This window comes from Homarus americanus, unplaced genomic scaffold, assembly GCF_018991925.1.
Source record: "Homarus americanus isolate GMGI-L3 unplaced genomic scaffold, GMGI_Hamer_2.0 scaffold55, whole genome shotgun sequence".
NCBI classification, from domain to species: domain Eukaryota; kingdom Metazoa; phylum Arthropoda; class Malacostraca; order Decapoda; family Nephropidae; genus Homarus; species Homarus americanus.
Window position 1 is genome coordinate 64,384 of NW_024713894.1, and position 23,615 is coordinate 87,998.

At 38.7% G+C, this 23,615-nt stretch overlaps 1 protein-coding gene across 1 annotated transcript in view; it reads right to left on the minus strand.

Moving 5' to 3' along the window:
* Positions 1–23,615, minus strand: part of LOC121874988 (transient receptor potential-gamma protein-like) — a 135,516-nt gene that overhangs the window by 8,986 nt on the left and 102,915 nt on the right. The window contains 9 exon segments of the mRNA XM_042379342.1: positions 1,003–1,186; positions 5,003–5,044; positions 10,302–10,496; positions 21,245–21,440; positions 21,586–21,742; positions 21,860–21,993; positions 22,274–22,389; positions 23,474–23,506; positions 23,508–23,614. Of these exon segments, the coding sequence (XP_042235276.1) occupies positions 1,003–1,186; positions 5,003–5,044; positions 10,302–10,496; positions 21,245–21,440; positions 21,586–21,742; positions 21,860–21,993; positions 22,274–22,389; positions 23,474–23,506; positions 23,508–23,614 (1,164 nt within the window).

Below are 23,615 nucleotides of genomic sequence, written 5' to 3' on the forward strand. Positions count from 1 at the left end.
ACCACTAAAAACATTCTTAAGTGTAGCTACAGACAACATTTTCCATCATTAAGATAAATAAATATGACTATTAGGTCAGTAAATATGTATCAGACAGATGTGTGTTGTTACCTTGGTCCATAATCTTATTCTCGGACTAATATTCCCGGGATGATGCTCACTAGTGGATATATACAGTACATAGCGATGTGTTTAGTCTCCTCTCTTTAACGTACAGTATTCTACGCTATGGGAGGGACGATTTTTCCTGAGACATTGTTATGTTCGTCTTGTAAGTTATTACTATTAAAGGGAAGTTTATTTCTTCTTCTGTATTCTTCATGGCAGAATATTGTTGCAATTAACCAAACATTACGGTACTGGTTCATCACACCACATCAATACCTCAACCTTTGCTTATGTAAAAACAAACTTATTTATCCTTCTGCACTATTGTTTTTAGTTAACGTTTCTGAAACCTTTATTTAAGGAGGGTGTGGCCATCCTATTATCACGCATCAGTAAAGTGAATGATTAAAATCTGTGAAGAAATAGGAGAAGAAATCCTCCTTCAGAAATCTGCCTTTGTTACTTTAGCAGTGCCTGAAAATTTAGTTCTTAATAAAATCTGTTTATGATCACAACAACAAAATTTAAATAAAAACAACAGGTTGTTCTAGGGCCTATGTTAGACACTACCTTGGGGGTGCCCTCATCCATCATGCACCAAGCAACCGCAAGCAATAATCTTCCTCCAAGCAGCTGAAACCACCAGCGTCCCTTTAACACTGTCTCGAGACGGTTAAAAACTTTTCTGTAAGATACGACTGTGTTAGTCAGTCAATGGTAAAGTTCTTAGTTTACTCACTCCCCTCCCCCCGTAAGGCCCTGCCATGAGGACTTCCTGTGAGGGTGTCCATAGCACAACCACTCTCCTGGTGGGGTGATCACTGGACAGGGGGAGAGGCAGGCTTGGACGTGGACGAAGGGACGTTGATAACTTACTGCCGCGGGGGTGAATACCTTGACCTGAGGTGGTCGCCGTGGAAGTGTTCATTCCTGAGATCTTGAGGATCTCCACCAGTTCGCAGCGGAAGGCCGAGATGTCTTGCTTGATCTCGTTGACGTCATCTTCAGTCACGCCCTGGTTTTCGGCCTTCCGCTGCTCCACCGTGACATAACGACGCACCAGGTTCCTCATAATGCTCTGTGAGAGAGAATCATACTATCAGTAGGCTCCGTGGGGAACAACCTCTTACCTCTGGGCGAGTCTGTAGGAACACGAGTAAAGGCTACCCTCATCTGTGTACTGAATCTGTAGCCAATCCAACTTATCTCCGTCATGTAAAAAAAAAATCATATGTAGGGAATTTTATTTGTACACTAGACTTGTTCACTATGGCTCTACAAGATTGATCTGTCTTATGAGTGTTTGTCTCCTAGTAAAAAAATACCGTAACTAGTTTTGTAGGTAAAGGAGAGTCGTACACACCTCACCTGCCAGAAAGTTATTTATATTTACGAGAAAAACAAGATGCTGTATTAAAATAAAGAGAAGACCTTAGATCACCAAAGCTTGATGCTCAGCTCTACTTGGCAGATGATACTTTTAAAAGCCTGAGTCTATCAAGCTACAAAAGCAGAGGGAAGTGAAGGAGACTCTACATAATAAGGGAAGGCGTTTACTAAAGGTGGTGATACAGCTTTTAATATAATCTTTCTATAGTGAACCAGGTGTACACAGAGCCTATGTATAATGTAGCCTTTTGGTATAGCGAACATAAAAAACCTACACCTAACTTGGCTTAGACTTACGAATTTAGTCTACGTTTGGTTAGGTTAGGTTTGCATTCCTAAGTCGCGTGTTGGACAGGACACTTATAATTTAACACACAGGCTCTGGTAAATCAGGGTCTCTAGCCAAAAAAAAAAAAACTATGATTTGTATTCGAGTGTGAAGCCATTTTAATGATTAAATTCAATATGACTATGAATACTATTAGGTCATATTTACACACACACACACACACACACACCTCCAGGGCTCAGTGTGAATACCGATAAATATATAAAAAGCGATAAAACACACTCAATAGTTTTGTTTGGGTTGGTTGTCATGTCTATAGCCCTGTGTGTGTGTGTGTGTGATGGAGGAGCTTAGGGTTGGTGGGGAGGAGGAGGAGGAAAGATGAATTACAAATGTATGGTAACTAATTAGCCCAAACAAGAAGAGGCTTTTAAAGATCTCAGCATAAACTACACATCATCCACTACCATACTGTCGAGCGGAGGAGGAAGTTTTAAGACAAGGGCGCTACGACGAGATGATTGTGTTAGAGAAGCAGAGTAATGAGACATATGGCTGAGGAGAGGAAAAGACTGCCAGAGGTAAAATATCCTGGGGGGGGGGGAGGATATTGCTGCACCTGTAAAGCAATATTAATAGACGTGGTAATATTAATAACTATTATACTAAGGCAAACTATATAGCATCAGTGAATGGATCAAAATACTGTCACGAGGTTGATAGGAAGGGAGGGAGGGAGGGAGGGGGTGAAGTGACGTCACAGGATAAACACGAAGGGATGATGGCTAGCTGATATAAAGGGCGCCCACTACTTCTCCACTACCACACCACACCACACCACACCACACCACACCACACCACACAACACCGAGAAGAGAGAGGCGGGAAAATATTGAGCGCGTAAAGAAGAGAAATATTAAAAAAATCCAAATGTTATATAATCGAAATTTTCACTTTTATTAGGAGAAAACAAATGTAGGGATATATTTTGTTTATTTTTTATATATTTTTTTATTTTTTTTTTATCATCAATACTTCATGGTGCTATTGTGTGTTTTTCATGATGGAGTTAAGTTAATTAAAGTCCAAACGTAGACTGGATGTGAGGCGACTGGTACAAGACACCTTAACCAGTCAGTAATATGAAGCGGAGGGACTCACTTGGGCCAGGTCACTTGAGTACAAACCAGGTAAGGACATCTTGGAATGACTGACTGTATTGTGAAAAAAGACTGTTCATGACTGTTGCACCATAAGGGTATAAGTGAATGTAGTTCCCGTGACAGTCAAGCCTTCACTCAGGTCTATCAGGGACAGTTAACTAAAACCTTCAACTCAAAGATGTTGGAATGGTGTGTCAATTTACCTGTGAACTGATCTTCCCTACCAGGTACACCGAAGCTCATTAACACTTACGACTGAACGACCTCTCAAACACCTCATTAAGTTATCATCATTTACACCTGTCCTACACCTGAGCTGGATATTAATTTGAGTGTATATCTATTTCAATTATGAGTGCACACCTGTCTTACCTCTCAGTGTGTATATCTTCTTTACACACACACACACACACACACACACACACACACACACACACACACACACACACACAACACTGTACGCGTGATGACCATAGTTGTGTCTCAGTACAATAAAAGAAGTGAACGAGATATTGAATTGGTATTTACCATAATTCCTTCCAAGCACTTAACTACCTCAGCCGCAGCCAGAGTAAGGAGTGTCTTTATACCACCTGATTGTAACTTGGTATCAGAGGAGGGTATGAGGGAGGTGCTGGGTCGGGGCATGACCTGTTGTCCAGGTCTCTTTGAGGGGTGTAGGGAGCGTCACTGTGGGTCTGACTGTAAACATCTGAAGGAGGGATTCTTGTGATGAAAAACTTCCACGAGGAATTCACACAATGAAGAGAATATTTCTCTGTACTAACTTATGTGTGTGTATAAACTGAAAATAAGCTTGAGGTGAACAGCCTGTAGGACTTGTGGAGGGGCCGTGTACTGTCACAGGTGAGCTACGGGCAGTTTACAAACGTTGATTACTTGCCTCGATCAGTCATTACCGTCCTACTTGATCTGTTTGCCAGACCTGGGCCAAGGTGGGATAACTATTGGTCACCAGTGGACGACAAATTCATTTTGTTTTAATATTTGGGCAATCGAGGTGCCTGAATCGACAGGCAGAGGCGTCAGAACAAAGAAAGCGAGAGGCACAGTCAAAAGCAAAGGACAACAAAAATATATAAATATTTATATATAAAATAGAAGCTGTGAAGAATAACAGAGAGACATGTGATTCGTGCGACTGAGTGTGACCCCAGACAGGAGGAGTAACAGTAATGCAGTAGCTAATGACAGGTAAAGCCAGGTGGGGGAACAAGCAGACTGCTGGGTGGCTCTTAAGTCCTCTACTACCTCGAACCTCAGGGCTGGTGAAGGAGGAAGACCTCGGACTATGGGAGTGGAGGAGGAGGAGGAGGAACTCGGACTATGGGAGTGGAGGAGGAGGAGGAACTCGGACTATGGGAGTGGAGGAAGAGGAGGAACTCGGACTATGGGAGTGGAGGAGGAGGAGGAACTCGGACTATGGGAGTGGAGGAGGAGGAGGAACTCGGACTATGGGAGTGGAGGAGGAGGAGGAACTCAGACTATGGGAGTGGAGGAGGAGGAGGAACTCGGACTATGGGAGTGGAGGGAGGAGGAGGAACTCGGACTATGGGAGTGGAGGAGGAGGAGGAACTCAGACTATGGGAGTGGAGGAGGAAAGGGAAGGGAGAAGGCAGAGGAGGAGGTGGAGGAAGAGGAAGAGGAGGAGGAAGAGGAAAAGGAAGAGGGGAGGAAGAGGAAGAGGAAGAGGAAGGAGGAGGACCTTGAATGAACAAGAGAGAGAGAGAGAGAGAGAGAGAGAGAGAGAATGTGGAGGAAGAGGAAGGAAGGAGGGAAGGAAGGAAGGAAGGAAGGAAGGAAGGAAGGAAGGAAGGAAGGAAGGAAGGAAGGAAGGAAGGAAGGAAGGAAGGAAGGAAGGAAGGAGAGGACGTGAGGAGATGATAATCAACACAGCAGACGATGATGAAGCTTTTCTCCATAACAAATGCAAGAGAGAGAGAGAGAGAAAAGAAGAGAGAGAGAGAGAGAGAGAGAGAGAGAGAGAGAGAATAAAAAATAAGACTGAGCTTTGGGAGGGAAATAAACATACCTGATATCTTAATTCCCTCTCGCTTGCTTGTCTAGCCTTCCTCTGTAAAGAACAAGAGACAACCAGAAGTGTGAGAGACTCTATAGCCATGTGTACTCCTCGGGCCTGCCACCACTCTCGCCATCACTACCACTGACATCACTACCCCTGACATCACTACCCCTGACATCACTACCCCTGACATCACTACTGATTTCACCCCTGACATTACCATGATTTTACCCCTATTTTCATCCCTGACCTTATCCTGATTTCACCCCTGACATCACCCGTTGACATCATACCTGATATCACCACTGATATCACCCTTGACCTTATCCTGATTTCACCCCCGACGTCACCCTTTGACATTCCTGATATCACCTCTGATTTCACGCCTTACATCATCTTGATTTCATCCCTGACATAACCCCTGATATCACCCTTGTCATCACCCCTGGTATCACCCTGATTTCACCCATGACATCACCCTGCCATCAGTCACTCATACTGACATCCTCACATCTGCCTTTACCGTGACATCAACCTTGAGTCACCCTGATATAACTCTGTCAACATCATCTGTCATCACCCTGACACTAACATCATCATCTCAAGGTCATTCAGCCATTACCACCCTGACTTCCCTTTGGCATCACCTAGCCATCACCCAGTACAAACAAATTTTCACATACGCACACACATATAACACACCCAAACACATGGCTACATATACAGTACATACATATATCAAAATGTGTGAAGAAGTATATACACACACAGACAGACACACACACACATGACTTTTGACAGGAGACAATACAAACCCACCTGTATTAACCCTTTAGAATGACACCTGTAAAATGGCTTACCCCAGGAATACTTGCCTTCAACTCTAGTCTAAAAAGGCATGATCGAAAAATATCCCCCCCCCCCTTCAACTAAAAGCCCTTTGTAATACTCCTACTTTAAATGGCTTGTATAAATGTATCTCAAAATACCTTACCCTAAAAGGCACGAACACCCAGTAATAGGTAATGATCCAATTGACCCATAAATGTCCCTATAGTCTTCCATGCTCTACTTAAATGGCTGTATAAATGGCCCTTCTTATTGCTTCTTATATCTTATGGTAATTATTTTGTCAAAGGTTATTAAGAAGACAATGGATCTCTTTCCCTCTTCCTTCCTTCCTTCCTTCCTTTCTTCTTTTCCTTAGTTATCTTTCTCTCTTCGTCCTTCCTTCCTTCCTTCCTTCCTTTCTTCTTTTCCTTAGTTATCTTCCCTCTCTCCTTCTTTCTTTAATCCCCCTGCTTTCTCTTACTTCTTTTCTACATCCTCCCTCATCCCTTTCCTTCTTCCCTAAGTGCCCCTCATTTCTTCCCGTCCCCCCTCAATCCCCCTCATTTCTTCCCCCCCCTCAATCCCCTTCATTTCTTCCAGCCCCTCAATCCCCTCATTTCTTCCGCCCCCCTCAATCCCCTTCATTTCTTCCCGCCCCCTCAATCCCTTCATTTCTTCCCGCCCCTCAATCTCTCTCACCTTATCCTCCCCCCCTGCCACCCTCTCCCCCTTCACCCTCGCTCCCCCCACAACGTCTCCGTGAGTATCTAAGACGAGCGGATCCTTCCTTGTCGTCAGGTGAAGCACAAGAGGTTCCTACCACAAGAGCCTCTACGGGTATACACAACCGGGGGACATAACTGAGGCTGTATACATGGACAATGCAGATTAGAAAAAAGGGGGCGGGGGCGGGGGGGGGCGGGGCGGGGCGGGGATAAACACGCACAGTGCCATAGAATTTGTGCGTATGATATAAAACAGTGCTATACCAACTGTGATTTATAACAGTGCTGGGGGCATACCCAGGGTGTGTGGTGGGTATGTGCCTCTGTATGCTGGGCGAAAGTGGGGGGGGGGAGGGGGGAGTGACAGTTACCACGTATAAGGGATATGCCTGTACCATAAAAAAAACATCGCCAGTAGAAGCAATCAATAGTGCCTGGCGTTGTTTTATTAAATATCAATGATATGCTGATAGAAAGTACCTACGCCAGACGAACGGACTTTCTCCAGCACTGGCGATCTTTTTTAGGGTACAAGCATTAGTGTCTTACCAACCAGGTGACCATCACACTGTTACGTCAGCATTTAAAAGACTCAGGCCAAAAAAGTTGACCGGAAAAGATGCAGTTTTTTAGTATTTAGGAAATCACTTAAAAAAAAAACCAATCACGTTAACAAGAATATTGAACCAAAAAAGTTGAACCTGATTTCAAAATAGATTTGTGATTTTGTTTTTGTTTTAAAGAAATTATTTACAAAGACATAAACAAAAATAAACAAATAAAATATATATTAGGTCTGCAAGTTATGATAATAATGGGAAATAGACCGAATTTTATATTATTTTAAGTTATCTGGCGTAAACACTAAGACCTAATGAACATTTAATAATAATAATAATAATAATAATAATAATAATAGATCATCTATTCTGGCTAACTAAAAATATCTATATATATTGTATACAGTAAGACCTGACACTTTCACTTTAAAATAACACTACAATAACAAACTGACCAGAAAATAGACAATAGAAAAATTATGAAAAGAATAAATTCATGTTTTTAATAATGACGATGTAACATTTGGACACAAAATAAAGACGAATTGTTAGTATTTAGACAGAGAGAGAGAGAGAGAGAGAGAGAGAGAGAGAGAGAGAGAGAGAGAGAGAGAGAGAGAGAGAGAGTACAGTAACTTAACGAGACAGAAAAATAGACGGTAAATTTTTCTAATGTTTGAGAAATAAAAATACATGCTTAGTGTTGACGGAAAAAAAATTACGATGATGATAAGTTCTCAATATATAGGAGAATAAATTGACATAGTCTAAAATAAATCTACCGTTTATCATAAAAAAAAAACCAAAACAATTATCTAACGTACAAGAAACCTTACGTCAAATTATTAAATATCCGCGTGTTACTTTATTTTATAGGAGAGTTGAAACAGTTATAGGAAATCCAACACCGAGGCCAATATATGAAAACAAAAGACGATCGTTTAATTCTCTCTCTCTGGAAAACTACGGCTATGTTACGTCTGAACCACAACGCCACGTAATCTATTAACATTACATCCTGGTGCTTCACGTATATTATGGAGACTTTTAAAACAAAACCATAACTGAACTGAGTATAATTTTACCGGGAATAGAAAACCGAGAATTACCAGAAAAAATCCCCACAAAACTGGAGGTAATTATCATTTATCATTTTCCTTTGTTTCTCACTGGAATTAATTACGTACGGCTGATCATGACTACAATTATTTTTTTCCCTTAAGATAAAGTGAAACAAAATAGGAAATTATTAACCCTTCCCCCCCCAAAAAAAAAGAATATATTAATTTAGTTGTCGACAAAATCAGAATAACAAAAACAAAAAAAATACATTAATTATATTGTATTAAAAGGTAAAAATTTGTTGAGTACAAAAAATAATTCAGCTTTTACAAAATAATAGAAAGTTAAAGAAAAAAAAATAGACCCATTAATAAATTATATTACGTTGAAAAATACCTAAAAAAATATATATCCACATTAAGAAAAAAATATATATGTAAACCAGTCTACATATATGCTAACGGTTACACTAACCAGAAAAATCTTATATTAAACGAACTTTGAAGACGTGAAAAAATAAATATCTTAGAGGTTTATAATATAAAACTTACATTTAGCTAATAATACCTAATTCTATTTAAGTAAGGGTTTAAATAGTCCTAGATAATAATAATGGAATTTAGAGGAGTTCTTTAGTTTTAGATATAAGAAAATAATTTAAACCTATGGATTAAAAATTATTGATAGACTGTTAGGTATTATTAATGGGTAGCTGAATTTAATGGCTTGATAATAATAATAATGATAATATAATAATAATAATAATAATAATAATAATAATAATAATAATAATAATAATAATAATAATCGTAATAATAATTGTAATAATAATAATAATAATAATAATAATAATAATAATAATAATAATAAATAAATAAATAAAAATAATAATAATAATAATAATAATAATAATAATAATAATAATAATAATAATAATAATAACAATAATAATAATAACCATGCTTAATCTAGGAAAAATATATACCCTACTACATTGAAATATTTAGTTAGATATATTACTGAAAACCATAGCAAAAACCTAATCCCTAAATGAGTAATTAGGAAGAAGAATTATATAGTAATTAGGTAATGACGTTTATCGTTGAGTTATTTAGACAAGCGTTGTAGTTTATGTAGAATTATAAAGATCGGAAATATATAGAAAATCATATTACAGTAGTTATTGTAATATGCGTCTGTCCATGGAGCCCCATCCCTGTGAAAATATGTGGGATTATGCCTTACTGAAAACACTGATATTATTAGATGATATTTTGAAAGTTTATTGTGAGTTTATATATATTTTTAATGCGTTTTTTTTAATAATTCCAAGATTTTAATATGAAACTTTTGATAGAAAATATATAACATTATAATACTTTGGAAATTTTAACTATCTCTACGTCATTTGGAATCTTAGTTGTAAACATAACTGACAAAACAACTTTTTTTTTAAATATTAAAAAAAAATATTGCTGTGAAAAAATATACATTATACGGTTTGAAAAATATCATAGAGTGAATAAGGAAATTCCCAGAATATCTGATAAACGAGAAGAGACGAAAACCAAAATAAACATACGAAGTGGGAGAAAAGTAAAATAAAATACATATAAAATTAATAAATATATAAACATCTTATATAAATAATCAAGGCGAAATAGAATTATATAATGAATGAGAATAATGACGATTAATGATAATATAGAGAAGAATGATGATCAGGAAAAAGGGAATTATCATCAATATATAATAACAGGTTTACATTAACAGCTGATTTGAGTAATAGTCTTAAAAGTGTTTATTTACCAAAGAAGAGAAGGTGATAAAGAGGGTAAGAAGAGGAAGTTAGGTAAAAGGGGCAAGAGGAAGAAGGAGACTTAGGCAATTGGGCAAGATAAGTGAAATAAATAAAATACAGAAGAAAACTTAGGGCAAGAGAAGGAGGTGGAAGAGGAAGAGAAGACGAAGGAGGAGTAAGAAGAGGATAAGAAGAAGAAAAGAAGAAGAATAAGCAGCAGAAGAAAAAGAAGAAGAAAGAGAAAAAGAAAAAAAGAAGAATGAAAAAGAAGAATGAAGAAAAAAGGAAGAAGGAAGGAAGGAAGGAAGGAAGGAAGGAATAAGACTTACCCTAATAGTTCTCATGTGTTCCTTCTTGGCTGCTTTGGTCTGGCCACAGAACTTCTTATAGAACCAGTGGAGGAGGTAGTAGAGGCTCTTAGGTGTAGGGATGGTGTTGAAGGGGGGTGGACATGTTCCCCCCTCTTCAAAGAAACTAATCCACAACTTGCTACGGGCGAATTTCCACTCAGTATCCGCCCGCTCCTGTGGTTGGAAGGCGTGAGGGTGGTGGGCGTGAGGTAGTGGTGGTAGGTAGTGGGTAGGAGGGAAGTAAAGATAGATTAGTTAATTATGTATTGTTATTTTTTTAATTTTGTGAAAGTGTGGATGATTATCATGCACATGCTGACTCACTTTCATCAACAAGCTTAATATATCAGTAATTGGTTAACAGAGGTCGTGAGTCTGTGTTTTATATATATGTAAATATATATGATAATAATAATAATATTAATAATATATATAAGAAATCGTTCATCTAAACTCTACACAAAAAATATCATCACCAGCATTTGTTTTCGAGAATGGTATTAAAAAAATATCCCATAATATACACAGTCCATAGAAATAATAATAATAATAATAAAATATAGATATTATTGGCTTGCTTAATCTGGTTGCCAAAATAGAAGGTGAGTCAAAAATACCAAAATCTGGGTTCTTTTTTCCTTCTCCGGCAACCACAAAATTGTTTCATTGTCAGTCATGCGGATGCTGCGCTCTCTAGGGAAAAAAAACAAAAACAAAAAACAAAAACAATATAAAATGGCCACCTAGTTCTGGAGGAATGAGTTAAACACACTACATAATATCTCCCTCTTGTGTCATAGTTCTTAATTAAAACAAAACAAAATCAGAACGTAAGGGTTTTAAAAGAACGATGGTTTAATCTTTGAGGACGATGATAAAGTCTTCAAGGACGCCATTACCATTGTCCTCAAGGGGTTAAGGCGTTAAACTATCCATCGTCCTTAAAGTGTTAAACCATCGTCTTGGATAGTTTAAATTATCCTGGACAAATTGGTTGGTTATCTCGTGAAGGCATATTGAGAGAAAGAGAGAGAAAGGGAGAGAGCAAGAGAAAGAGAGAGAAAGTGAGGAGTGGTCATTCATTCCTTCAGAACTGGCGGGCGTAGCAAAAGAGCTTTTATCTACGAGTGGATCAAGACATACGTGATAATATTATACAGAAATAAGGTTTTATAACAAATATATCACCCTAAGAGAGAGATAAAGAGAGATAGAGAGAAAGAGAGTTCTAGAAGTTTTAAATTTACTGCAAAAAAAAAAAAAAAATAAGATTCTGACTTAGATTTTAATCCAATTTTTTATTTATTTTTTTTCTTCAAATCATAATAAAATCCAAGAGGAAGCTGTGTTCTTAGCACTACATCAGCGAAGCCTAGTGACCATAAGCACATGTTACTCTTTAATGCGGACGTAAATCACGCTATATACAGTGACATGGGAGGGAGGGGGGGGGGGGACAATATGGGGTGCGGGAGGGAAACATGACAAGAAAACAAAAATAAACAGAAATAAAAATAAATCATGGGAGACAGGGAGGTCACTTGGGGGAGATGATGCAAATGACTCTTAAAAAATATATCTATAATAACAGGGAAAGAGGGAGAGGGGAGGGAGTGGGGGGAAAATAATGAATGTTTATATAAAATTAGTGATGCAAGAGAAAATACCAGAGGGGGCATTACCTTGAAACCACTTCGGCCCTCGATAGGTTTAAGGAAATAAAAAAAAAGGGATAAGACTGTCTTAGTTGTGGTGCAAGTGGGTACGGTGTAGAGCAGGGGTCACCAAACTTTTTTCACAGTGGGCCGGATAACTGAAAGAATGACGAGCGCGGGCCGCATAATCATTCTGTTCAATACTTGCAAGCCAGAACGAAAGCTCTGGTAACGTCAGAGCGTAGGCGGAGCTACCACGAGCCGGGGAAGGACTTGGGATCCGGCCCGCGGGCCGTAGTTTGGTGACCCCTGGTGTAGAGGGACAGACAGACACTCACAAACTTACATACGGTCGAGCTCTCAGATAGTCAACAAACAACACTTGGTAATCTGTTTATATACGACCGTGAAGATGAATGGTCTTATGTATGAATAAACTTGGTGAGAAAAAATTGTTTGTTTACATATTAAAATAATAGAATATAGTCACCAGCGTAAAAAAAATATTTAAAAAAGACCAAAAATTTCGACTTTGCGTAAAACAATACCAAAAGAAACATATATTTAGTGTATATGTAAAGTATTTCCTATATTATTGGTATACATTCTACATCGAGTATACATAAAAGAGTAAACTAGGTGGTATAGTTAATTTTAACGTACATTTAGCGTTAGTAATCATACATAATCAAAATTTACGTGAGAACCTATGGTTAATAGTGAATAAACTTAGTATTTCAAAATAAACATTCCCTGAATTACCCCAAAATACAGCATTGAACTAAAACACAATTCCTGAGTTATTATAATACAGTATACATCTAGTTTACTTCAAAAAAATATACTACTTTATACAGTATATTCCAAAACACAAAGGACTTACTGCCCAACTGAGGCACTCTATCCAACTGAAAATTCAAACGTGTATCTATCCGAGAACTCGTACCGCTTTAAGATTATAATATATACACATGCGTCCAATCCAACTTGGGATAGAAGTAAGCTCAGTAAAGGAGATAATAATGATAATAATAATGATAATAATAATAACAACCAGTGGATAACATTCGAAACAAAGGCGTTCAAATTATCTACCATTACATAAAAGGTTATTAAAGGGTTACAGGTCGAGTTATAGATACAGGGTCGCTTAGAAGCCAAGGGATACATAAAATACAGCTTAGTTATATACAGGTTAATCTAAGTATACTGTATTGGAGTTATTACAAGCACAAATGAGGTAGTTTAGCCTAAAAATTAAATATACTATCAAAGAAGATGAAGAAAAATAATAAGGACAGACTATTTTATTTATTTTTCTGCCTGTGTTTCGAGAATCCAACGGAGATAATTTTTTTTATTCCCTTGAGTAAGATCATGATTTATTCCTGATTTGAGCACGATACTAACCCCCCCTCCCCTTTAACCCTCCTCCTCACCCCCTCCCCTCTCTGAGTACAATGACATTATCCCATTAGGTAAAAGTATCTTGAACCATTTGAGTATGATAATTGAACCTATTTATTTAAACTATAAAATCTTTCCTGTTTATCTTCTCTATTTAGCGTCACTTCCTAGATACAATGTAACTCGTACTCAGCGGAACAAATTATATCGTACTCAAAGGATTAAAACAAAAGACACCAGATTTAGTACTCAAGGGGGTTCAAAATCATACTCGTAAGATTAATTCACTGTACTCAAGGGGTGTTAGCACCGTACTCAAGGGGGTTTAGCATGGTACTCAAGGGTTTAAATGAAGTCTGAATATTTATTGTTATTTTAATACTTTGTAAAATTCATTAGTAAGACAAATATAGGAATTAAAACATCTTGGAATATATACTGGAAGGTGGGGCTATTCTACACAGGTGGGGCTGTTAGCTGTCAGGAGAGGTAGTATCTGGTTATATATATATTATTTTTGGAGGGAAGGAAAGGGGGCTATTTTGATGACGTCATGAGGGTAAGATTTTTTTAGAGGGAGGAAGGGGGCTATTTTGATGACGTCACGAGGTTGTAAGTGGAATATAATATTTACACAAGTCATCATTGTTTGTTTACCTTTTGAGATACGATATTTATACCTGACATTTAATTAGCTTTTTTCATCAGTATAATTATTTACCTATTAGTTTATTTTATATTAATCCAAACGATAAATTAATTCAAAATAGGTTCATTATATAATTGTTTATCACTATGTTTATCACAAATATAAACACGAATGAGTGGGTTTTATATACGAGAGACCCGCCAAAGTTAATAGCGTTTTCTTATCATTATCTATTAAAAACTTTAGCCCAAACAGTACAAACTTTGCATTATTATCACTTTTTTTTTTTAATTTATTTATTTTTATTTATTTACAACAGAAGACCTCAGAGTTTGGCAATATATTAATCCGGGTTATTACCAGTCTGAGATAACCCAACCCTTAATACGAGTAGTTAACCCAGATTAAGCTCTTGACTCTACACTTCTTTGGTGATTAGTTTAAAATTAATTATGTCTTCTATATAATTAAGGGTTTTAAATTATCATCGGTCATTGAATGTTGCTACGAAATAAAAAAAATCACGGAACAAATAAAATCAAAGTTTACTCTAGAATAGTTTACACGTGATTAAGTTCTAGTTAGTATTTACACCTTTATTCTCAACCTCAATTTCACAAGATATTTATTAACAACAGATGCTTAAACACCTAACATAAAGCAAAACAATAAGTCACCATAATTTACCCAAGAAATAGATTTTATTTTAATTAAGACAAAACGATAACAAAGAACAAAAGATATTTATGGAAGTTTTTATATATATTTTATTTAAGAGAAGTTGACAGTAAGTAGTGGAGAGGAGAGGAGTACAGGAGGTGTTATTGGTCATGCATGGGGTGTGGGTGGAGAGTGGGGTGCGGGTGGGGTGTGGGATGTGGGGGTGAGGGGGTGGGGTGGGGTGGGGTGGGGTGGGGTGGGGTGGGTGGGGTGGGGTGGGGTGGGGTTGGGTGGGTGGGGTGGGTGGGGAGTGGGGTAGGGTGGAGGGTGGGGTGTGTAGTTTATAAGTCGGTCAGTCATACACCTACATGGTAGCCACGGGGATTTGCAAGTCAAACAGGGAGCAATGGAGAAGAGAGAAGCACAAGGGAGAAAGGGGGAGGGAAGGAGACAGAGAGGGAGGGAGGGAGATGTAACGTTATGGAAGGGTAGATGTACTGTACTGGAAGCTGTGAGGTAACTGGAGGGAGGGGGTCTAGCTGGTGGGAGGGGTCTAGCTGGGTGAGGTAACTGAGAGGGGTCTAGCTGTGAGGTAGCTGGAGTGGGAGGGGGGGTACTAGTCAGGGAGTAACTGGAGGGGAGGGGGGCACTAGCCAGAGGTAACTGGAGGGAGGGGTCTAGCTGTGAGGTAGCTGGAGGGGAGGGGGGCACTAGCTGGTGAGGTAACTGGAGGGGAGGGGGTCTATTGTGAGGTAACTGGAGGGAGGGGGGGTCTAGCTGTGAGGTAACTGGAGGAGAGGGGGTACTGGCCAGGAGGTAACTGGAGGGAGGGGGCTCCAGGGGCTGTGAGGTAACTGGAGGAGGCTTAGCTGTGAGGTAACTGGAGGGAGGGGGGGGCACTAGCTGTGAGGTAACTGGAGGGAGTGCGGAGGTTCAGCTGTGAGGTAACTGGAGGGAGTGGGGGGGCACCAGCTAAGGAGGAACTGGAGGGGAGGCACTAGCTGTGAGGTAACTGGAGGAGGGGGGCACTAGCTGTGGGGTAACTGGAGTGAGTGGGGTTCAGCTGTGAGGTAACTGGAGGAGGGGGTCTAGCTGTGAGGTAACTGGAGGGAGGGGGGCACTATTGTGAGGTAACTGGGAGGAGGGGGGTCTAGCTGTGGGAGGTAACTGGAGGAGGGGGGCACTTAGCTGGGAGGTAACTGGGAGGGAGGGGGCCTAGCTGTGAGGTAATCTCGAGGGGAGGGGGGCACTAGCTGTAGGCAACTGGAGTGGGAGGGGTCTAGCTGTGAGGTAACTGGAGGAAAAGCACCTAGTCAGAGGTAACTGGAGGGAGGTGGGGGGAGCGAGCTGGGGTAAGACAAAGAGCAAATGATGCTTATGTCGGCGGGGAAAAATAACGTCTAAGTGATCACATTAAACTACCGTAACGTAGTAAAATATGGGAGATACTTTGCCTTCTCCACTAAATATCATTAATAAATCCACTAAATACCTTTGATAATATTGAGTTTATTGAGTTTATTTAGTTTGTTGGTTGAGTATATATGACTTGTGTTGTGGTGGTGGTGGTAGTAGACATATATATATATATATATATATATATATATATATATATATATATATATATATATATATATATATATATATATATATATATATATATATATATATATATATATATATATATATATATATATACACCAAGTATGAGAGGAAATTACTTCTCTACCCATAATAACGCGACTGTTTTTGTTTTTTAGAGAATATTTTCGAAAGTCGGGAGAGTATTATTGTAGTTACTTAACCTTACCATCTAGGACCATGCCATTCACAAATCGGTCATATAAAGAAACAAATAATTAAATACAAATATATCAACAAAAACATAAACTCGACAATTGTTATAAAAATGCATAAATGAAGGAAAAAAACATAAAAAAGAGAGATATTGATAGAAACGTCGTCAATGGATGATAAAAGGAGGAAAAAAACAAAAAGTGAAAAACTCGGACTAACTCGAGCCACCTTTTGATAGATTAAGCAAAGCACAATTGAACGAGTGTGATGAACGTGTAGCGCGAGCAGTAACAGTATCATCATCATCCTAAAAAATCTGAACATGTCATTACGTTCACTGAAGCCGAGCTGTAAAAAAACAAAAAAAAAACAAAAGAAACAAAATATGACATACATGACTATTCCAAATCTCAGGAGCCATGCAGAAGCTTCAGTCAAAGTCCAGGTAAAAAAAATAATTAAATGAAATAGATTTTTTATAAACTACGAAAAAATAGATATATATATCATGTGTATAATGCAAAGTGTGACAAAAAAAAGGCATTTATAGTCTTGATTTGATTATTTTTTGTATATTGATGAGGAGGGAGGGGAGTGAAGCTGATTCGAATACCATTGCTTCAGTCTCATGCAGTTGGGCTCAGATCGTCTCAAATAGCCTGCTGGTGTGGAGGCGATATAAACACACACAGCGCACGAAGCTGTTTCAGACCTCAGTCATGGAAGGGAGAGGAAGGTTGTGCTATAAAGCTCTCATTTTCCCCACAATGCACCATAGAGAGGAACATACACACATACACAAGCTTCTTAAGTAACATCTAAGGATAAATAATTTGATGGAAATAAAGAGATTGGCCAAGAAGCCTCATAACATATCAACAAGGAGTATTAAGAAAACAACAACAACAACAACAACGAGGATCCACAGGGGCGGCTCACAGCCATGTTAGCAAGCCACACAGGTAAAGAAAAGATGGTTAGTCAAGAAAAGAAAACAAAAAACAAATAAAGAAAATGGGAAACCAAAACCAAAATATCAACAAAAGAAAGTTTCTCAGATGAATGAAAAAAAAATAGTTCAACGTAAAAATTGAAAACAGAAAGTTCTTAGTTGAACGTAAAACACAAACAAAACTTACTGCTTGAACGTAAACAGGACAGAGAGAGGGAGAAAGAACTGAGGGTAAGCCGTAGCCAGTACCGTGGCTTAGTGACACACAGTAGGTTAAACACTGGACGATGCTTGCCAGTGTTCATGTAAAACCTCCGAATTCAGAGTCAGAGTTCTTATGGGAGGATACAAGTGGAACGCCCCCAAATGTTCGCCGAGTTTGTTATTATACTTACATCAATATAAATGCGTGGGTATTGTAACACTTATACAAGCATACAGCATACATACACAGCAGGAAGGCACAAACAAACGAACAAACATCAACATGGCAGGATCAACAGTGAGTGACCAGTGATGGTGACCAACAGTGAGTGACCAACAGTGAGTGACCAACGGGTGGAATTTGGGGTGTGGAAGAATGAGCCCCAAGCCTAATAGGCCCCAGTCTTAATAGGCCCCAGTCCTAATAGCCCCCAATCTAAACTAACCTACCCATTAGGATTAGACCCCAGTCGTAAAGGGGCCATGCCTCTTTAAGGGGTGTTGGTGCTTGGGGTGGGTTGAAAAGGGGGGGGGGAGTTGGGCCGGCTATAGTCTTAAGAGCCAGCAACGGCGTGCATAACACCGCTGAACGGGTCAGTCAGTCAATCACACGGGGAAGCTGTACTTTAAGCTCACTAATGAAGCCGAAAAGTAGAAAAATGAAAGCTTAATGGAACCTCATCTCTATAGACCTAACGTATAGCCCTACTCACGGTCAAAAGTAATGTCGTCTCTCCTGCTGCTGGTCGACGAGCCCCAAGATTCAGACTCGTGAATCCGAATCCTTTATGGACAAAATAGTGCATCAGTCACTACTACTTCGGGTTCGGGTTCAGTTAATCTCGGGTTCGTTGAACAGCAAGAAAGATGACAGGACTTTTGACCGTGATTAGACTATGTTAAAAATATCTCGCATCAACATTAACAAAATAGTGTTGTTATTGATATATAAAATACAGTACATCACATAAACACAATTGATTTCTGTTTTTGGCTTTGCATAGAATACCCCCCCCCCTAAAAAAAAGAAAATTCTGACATAAAAAAATAGATTTCACATTAAAAAAATCGCCAAACTTGAAAATTTTTGCATATTGCCAAAAAAATCATCATCAGCTGAGAGAGAGAGAGAGAGAGAGAGAATCATACATGAATCATACAGAAAATAATACTTCTCCGCATCCTTCATACATTCAACCTTTAATCTGTAAAAATATATATATATATATATATATATATATATATATATATATATATATATATATATATATATATATATATATATATATATATATATATATATATATATATATTCTTTTAAATAACAAAAACAAATATGTAGATAATTCCCGTCCTTAATAGACTACTTTATATAATTATCTCCTACGACTTAAAATAATAATAATAATAATAATAATAATAATAATAATAATAATAATAATAATAACAATAAATAAATAAAAATCAATCAAAAGAAAATATTTCTTAAATCTCGCTAAAAACTCACACAAGAGAAAATAAAACAATTAATAAATATTTTCCTTTACCAAATATTTCTCATTGTTGCCTCAACCTGGTGACTTATGACAGACCGTAACACTCCTCGTCTCCATCACCTCATCAGCACAACATCACCTCCTGTATCTACATGAGGAAGTTATTCCCAAGGTAAACCCAAGGTAAAGTAATTAACCCTCTATCATCTTCACTGCAATAGGCAGAGGTGTTCCTTTCCTTCATAATTATGCATCACTAAACCAAATCCTACAAAATTTTTTGTTCATTATCACTTCTAAATGTTGAAAAAAATACAGTGTCACCAAGAAAACAATGTACAAATTTTGATATCGGGTATATTTTTGGATGACCCTGTATTTTAGGCAAAGAAAGGGTTAGGTAGAAAGAGTTTTGGCTTGTGTGATTATTCTAGATTTCAGTAGCTTGAGCTAGTAAACCTTGTAGGCCTATCCTCCCTGTAGGGCATCATCCCTATAGGCCTATCCACCGTTGTAGGCCTATCCACCGTTGCAGGCCTATCCACCGTTGTAGGCCTATCCACCGGTGTAGGCCTATCCACTTTGTAGGCCTATCCTGCCATGTAGGCCTATCCACTCTATAGGCCTATATTCCCCATTTTTACGTACTTACCCTGTACATCATCAGTTCTGTTACAAAATACAGAGAATGTACACAGCACGTACATACACCCAGTACTGCATATGTAGTGTACTGTACATCATAGAGTTGAATGTACACCATCTTCACACACGTTGTTATTCGATTATTTTTTTACACACTAAGTGATTTTTCTATCCCATATGAGTTATAAATATTCCACACCATATGTAGTTGTGACACATATAAAGTGTTAAACTGTGTCACGCACTGTATGTTATTATATACCACACGTCAGAAGACAACAACAAAACAAAAACAACAAAACACATTAGGTGTAAACTATTATGACACTTGTTGTACCAATGTTTTACAAGTTGTACAATAATTCACCCAACAGGTTATAAATCATTTAAACACATGAGATGTAAATGATCTCACACACACTAGATGTAAATTATTCAACACACTAAGTGGAAATTATTTTAACACATTAGGTGCACATGGTTTTACAAAGGTGCAAAATTATTTCACACACACACACACACACACACACACACACACACACACACAAACACACACAACAGGAGCTACTGATTCCGCTTCGTGCCCTCTTCTCGGACCTCCAACCAAAATGATAATAAAATTTATTGGGAACGTAAGTACTGTAGTAGTAGTAGTAGTAGTATTAGTAATAGTAGTAGGTAACAAAATAGTGGCGAAGGTGTGGCTATTGGGGGAAGTTGGAGGCCACGTTAAGAAAGTGTAGTAGTAGTAGTAGTAGTAATATTAGTATACCTTTGAAGGGAGACGTGAACACTGTAGAAATAGTAATAGTAGAATTAGTTGTAGTAGCAGTTGTAGTTGCAGAAGTATTAGTAATAGTTGTTGTAGTAGTTGTAGAATCATTGATGGATGAAACGCAATCGTGGTAGTAGTAGTAGTAGTAGTAGTAGTAGTAGTAGTAGTAGTAGTAGTAGTAGTAGTAGTAGTAGTAGTAGTAGTAGACAGTAGTAAAGTAGTAGTAGTAGTAGGAATAGTAGTAAAAGCAGTAGTAATAGTAGTAAAAGTAGTAGCAGTAGTAAAGTAGTAGTAGTAGTAGTAGTAATAAAGAAAGAAGGAAGGAAGGAAGGAAGGAAGGAAGGAAGGAAGGAAGGAAGGAAGGAAGGAATAAAGGTATAGAATAGTAGAAGAAGAGAGAAATGAGTGAATGAAAGGCTAAATGTGCTTTACAAACACCACCATTTTAGAGAGAGAGAGAGAGAGAGAGAGAGAGAGAGAGAGAGAGAGAGAGAGAGAGAGAGAGAGAGAGAGAGAGAGACACACGATGGATGGATGAAAAGGGTAACTGAGTCGCTACACTCTAAAATGGTTGGCGTCACCTTCCCCTGTGGGTCTCTCCTTGCCGAGATGATGGCAGGTGTAAACGTGTGAGGAGGGGGGCACTTACGGTTCATTGGCTTCAAACACTTACAGAACTTACTGAAACCAGCTGATAAGAATGATTCATCATAGCTATTAAGAGATTGAGCAGCACGATGACGTTGATGACAGAGTACGTCCCAAACATCAACATCCCCCAAAATCTGGTGAATGGTTTGATGCCCGTCAGTTCGAAGTTGGTGAGATCGATGAGGCCGAATGCTGCCCAGAAGAGAGTTTGTGTCGTCTCGAACAGGCTGGAGGGGGAGAGGAGGGGGTGTTGTTAGTTGAATGGTGATAACATCTGCTATTACTATTATTATTATTATTATTATTATTTCTACTACTACTACTTTGTGTATCTCAACAACAATAACGACAACTACCACCACCACTACTTACTTTGAGAATCGCCTCCACACTATGCACGAGTCGATGTTTGGACCCGAATCTTCATCCCCTGAACCTGAACCTGATGTCATGTTATCTTGCGGCTGTCCCTCCTCATCACACGTCTGCTTCTCTAAGTCAGCGTAGAACCACAACAATTGGTTCATACCTGAGGTGGAAGACGAGGGTGTTAGCGAACCGATATTGGGTGATTGGTTGGTTCTCTCTGTCTCTCTCACTGCCTCATTCTCTCCCCCCTTCTCTCTCCCTATCTCTTCATACTCACCACAGGAGAAAGCGAAGAGCGTGAGGAGGTAGAGGAAGATAAACTTAAGAATGTCCACCACCATCCTGGATAAAGACACCTGCAGTGGCCCCAGGTAAGGGTTCACGCTGAAGATGTACACCAGCTTGAGGGAACTGAAACACACGAGACACATGTTAATTTATCTCTCTAACTTCTCTCTATCTCTCTCTCACTATCTCTATTTCTCAATTCCTTTCTAGTTTTAGCTTTTTCTTTCTCTCTCTATTTGGAAGGGGAATATTTGAGCTATTTGAGAGACGAACGGACTTTAATAGCTGACTGTACAAGAGCAGATATCATATACAACAAGAGGAAGGATTCAATTAGTGGACTGTACAACAAGTGTTCTGGCTCACCTGTACAGTAGTCTCTCTCACCTGTACAGTAACTCACCTGAAGATATTAGCAGCGGCAAAGAGACCCTCAGCAATCAACATGGGGTCCCAGGTATCCCAGTTTTGTCTAGGTAGGTTGTCTGTACCTAAGTTTTTCCGAATTTCTCTCTGTACCTGTTGAGAGAGAGAGAGAGAGAGAGAGAGAGAGAGAGAGAGAGAGAGAGAGAGAGAGAGAGAGAGAGAGAGAGAGAGAGAGAGAGAGAGAGAGAGAGAGAGAGAGAGAAAGAGATTAATTAGTTTTATTGTTATTGCTTGTTGGACATACATACATACATACATACATACATACATACATACATACATACATACATACATACATACATACATACATACATACATACATAAATACGAAATAAAATTACATATAAAAGAAAATCAGATGAAAATATCATCTTCTCAAAATTCTTAATTAAGGTAAGTTTGTGAGTCTCGATTTTTAATGTGCAAAAGAATGAAGAAAACTTTCTCTCTCTCTCTCTCTCTCTCTCTCTCTCTCTCTCTCTCTCTCACACAGGGAAGAGTAGTTAGGAAAGTCTTAATAAGGCTCCCTCTTTGATACACCTTCGTTTAAGTCTTTTATACTGAAGAAATAAGTGTGTGTGTGTGTGTGTGTGTGTGTGTGTGTGTGTGTGTGTGTGTGTGTGTGTGTGTGTGTGTGTGTGTGTGTGTGTGTGTGTGTGTGTGTGTGTGTGTGTATACTGTACTTACTGTGTTTATTATTATTATTATCATTTCATAGTCTTTGTTAACTCACACAAATTCATCACAATCAAATTATTTATCCAACATAAAACAGAAAACAAAACAAAAAAATAGTCACGTGGCAACCGAGTAACTCTAACTTTGTTTACATAGTGTTGCCATCGGGGTGAGTTCCGGAAAAATGAGATTTGCATTCAGAGTATTATCACATTTTGGTTCGATCCATCCAGAAGTGAGAGCAATTCCCGGATGCTATTACGCTAGGTTGAATGCTGTTATATATACGTGTGTGTGTGAGAGAGAGAGAGAGAGAGAGAGAGAGAGAGAGAGAGAGAGAGAGAGAGAGAGAGAGAGAGAGAGAGAGAGAGAGAGAGAGAGAGAGAGAGAGAGAGAGAGAGAGAGAGAGAGAGAGAGAGAGAGAGAGAGAGAGAGAGACCCCACACACATCCACCCACCAGCACCTATCCCTTACACCTATCTACCTATCCTCCCTCACCTGGTAGTAAGCGACGATCCTGAGGGCTATGGTACGCCACGTAGAGAGCGTTGGTGATGAAGTCTATGACGTTCCACATGTCCCCGACGTACTCCCGAAGCCCGACGTCCCACAGTTGTTTGATTTCCGACCATATCAGTCC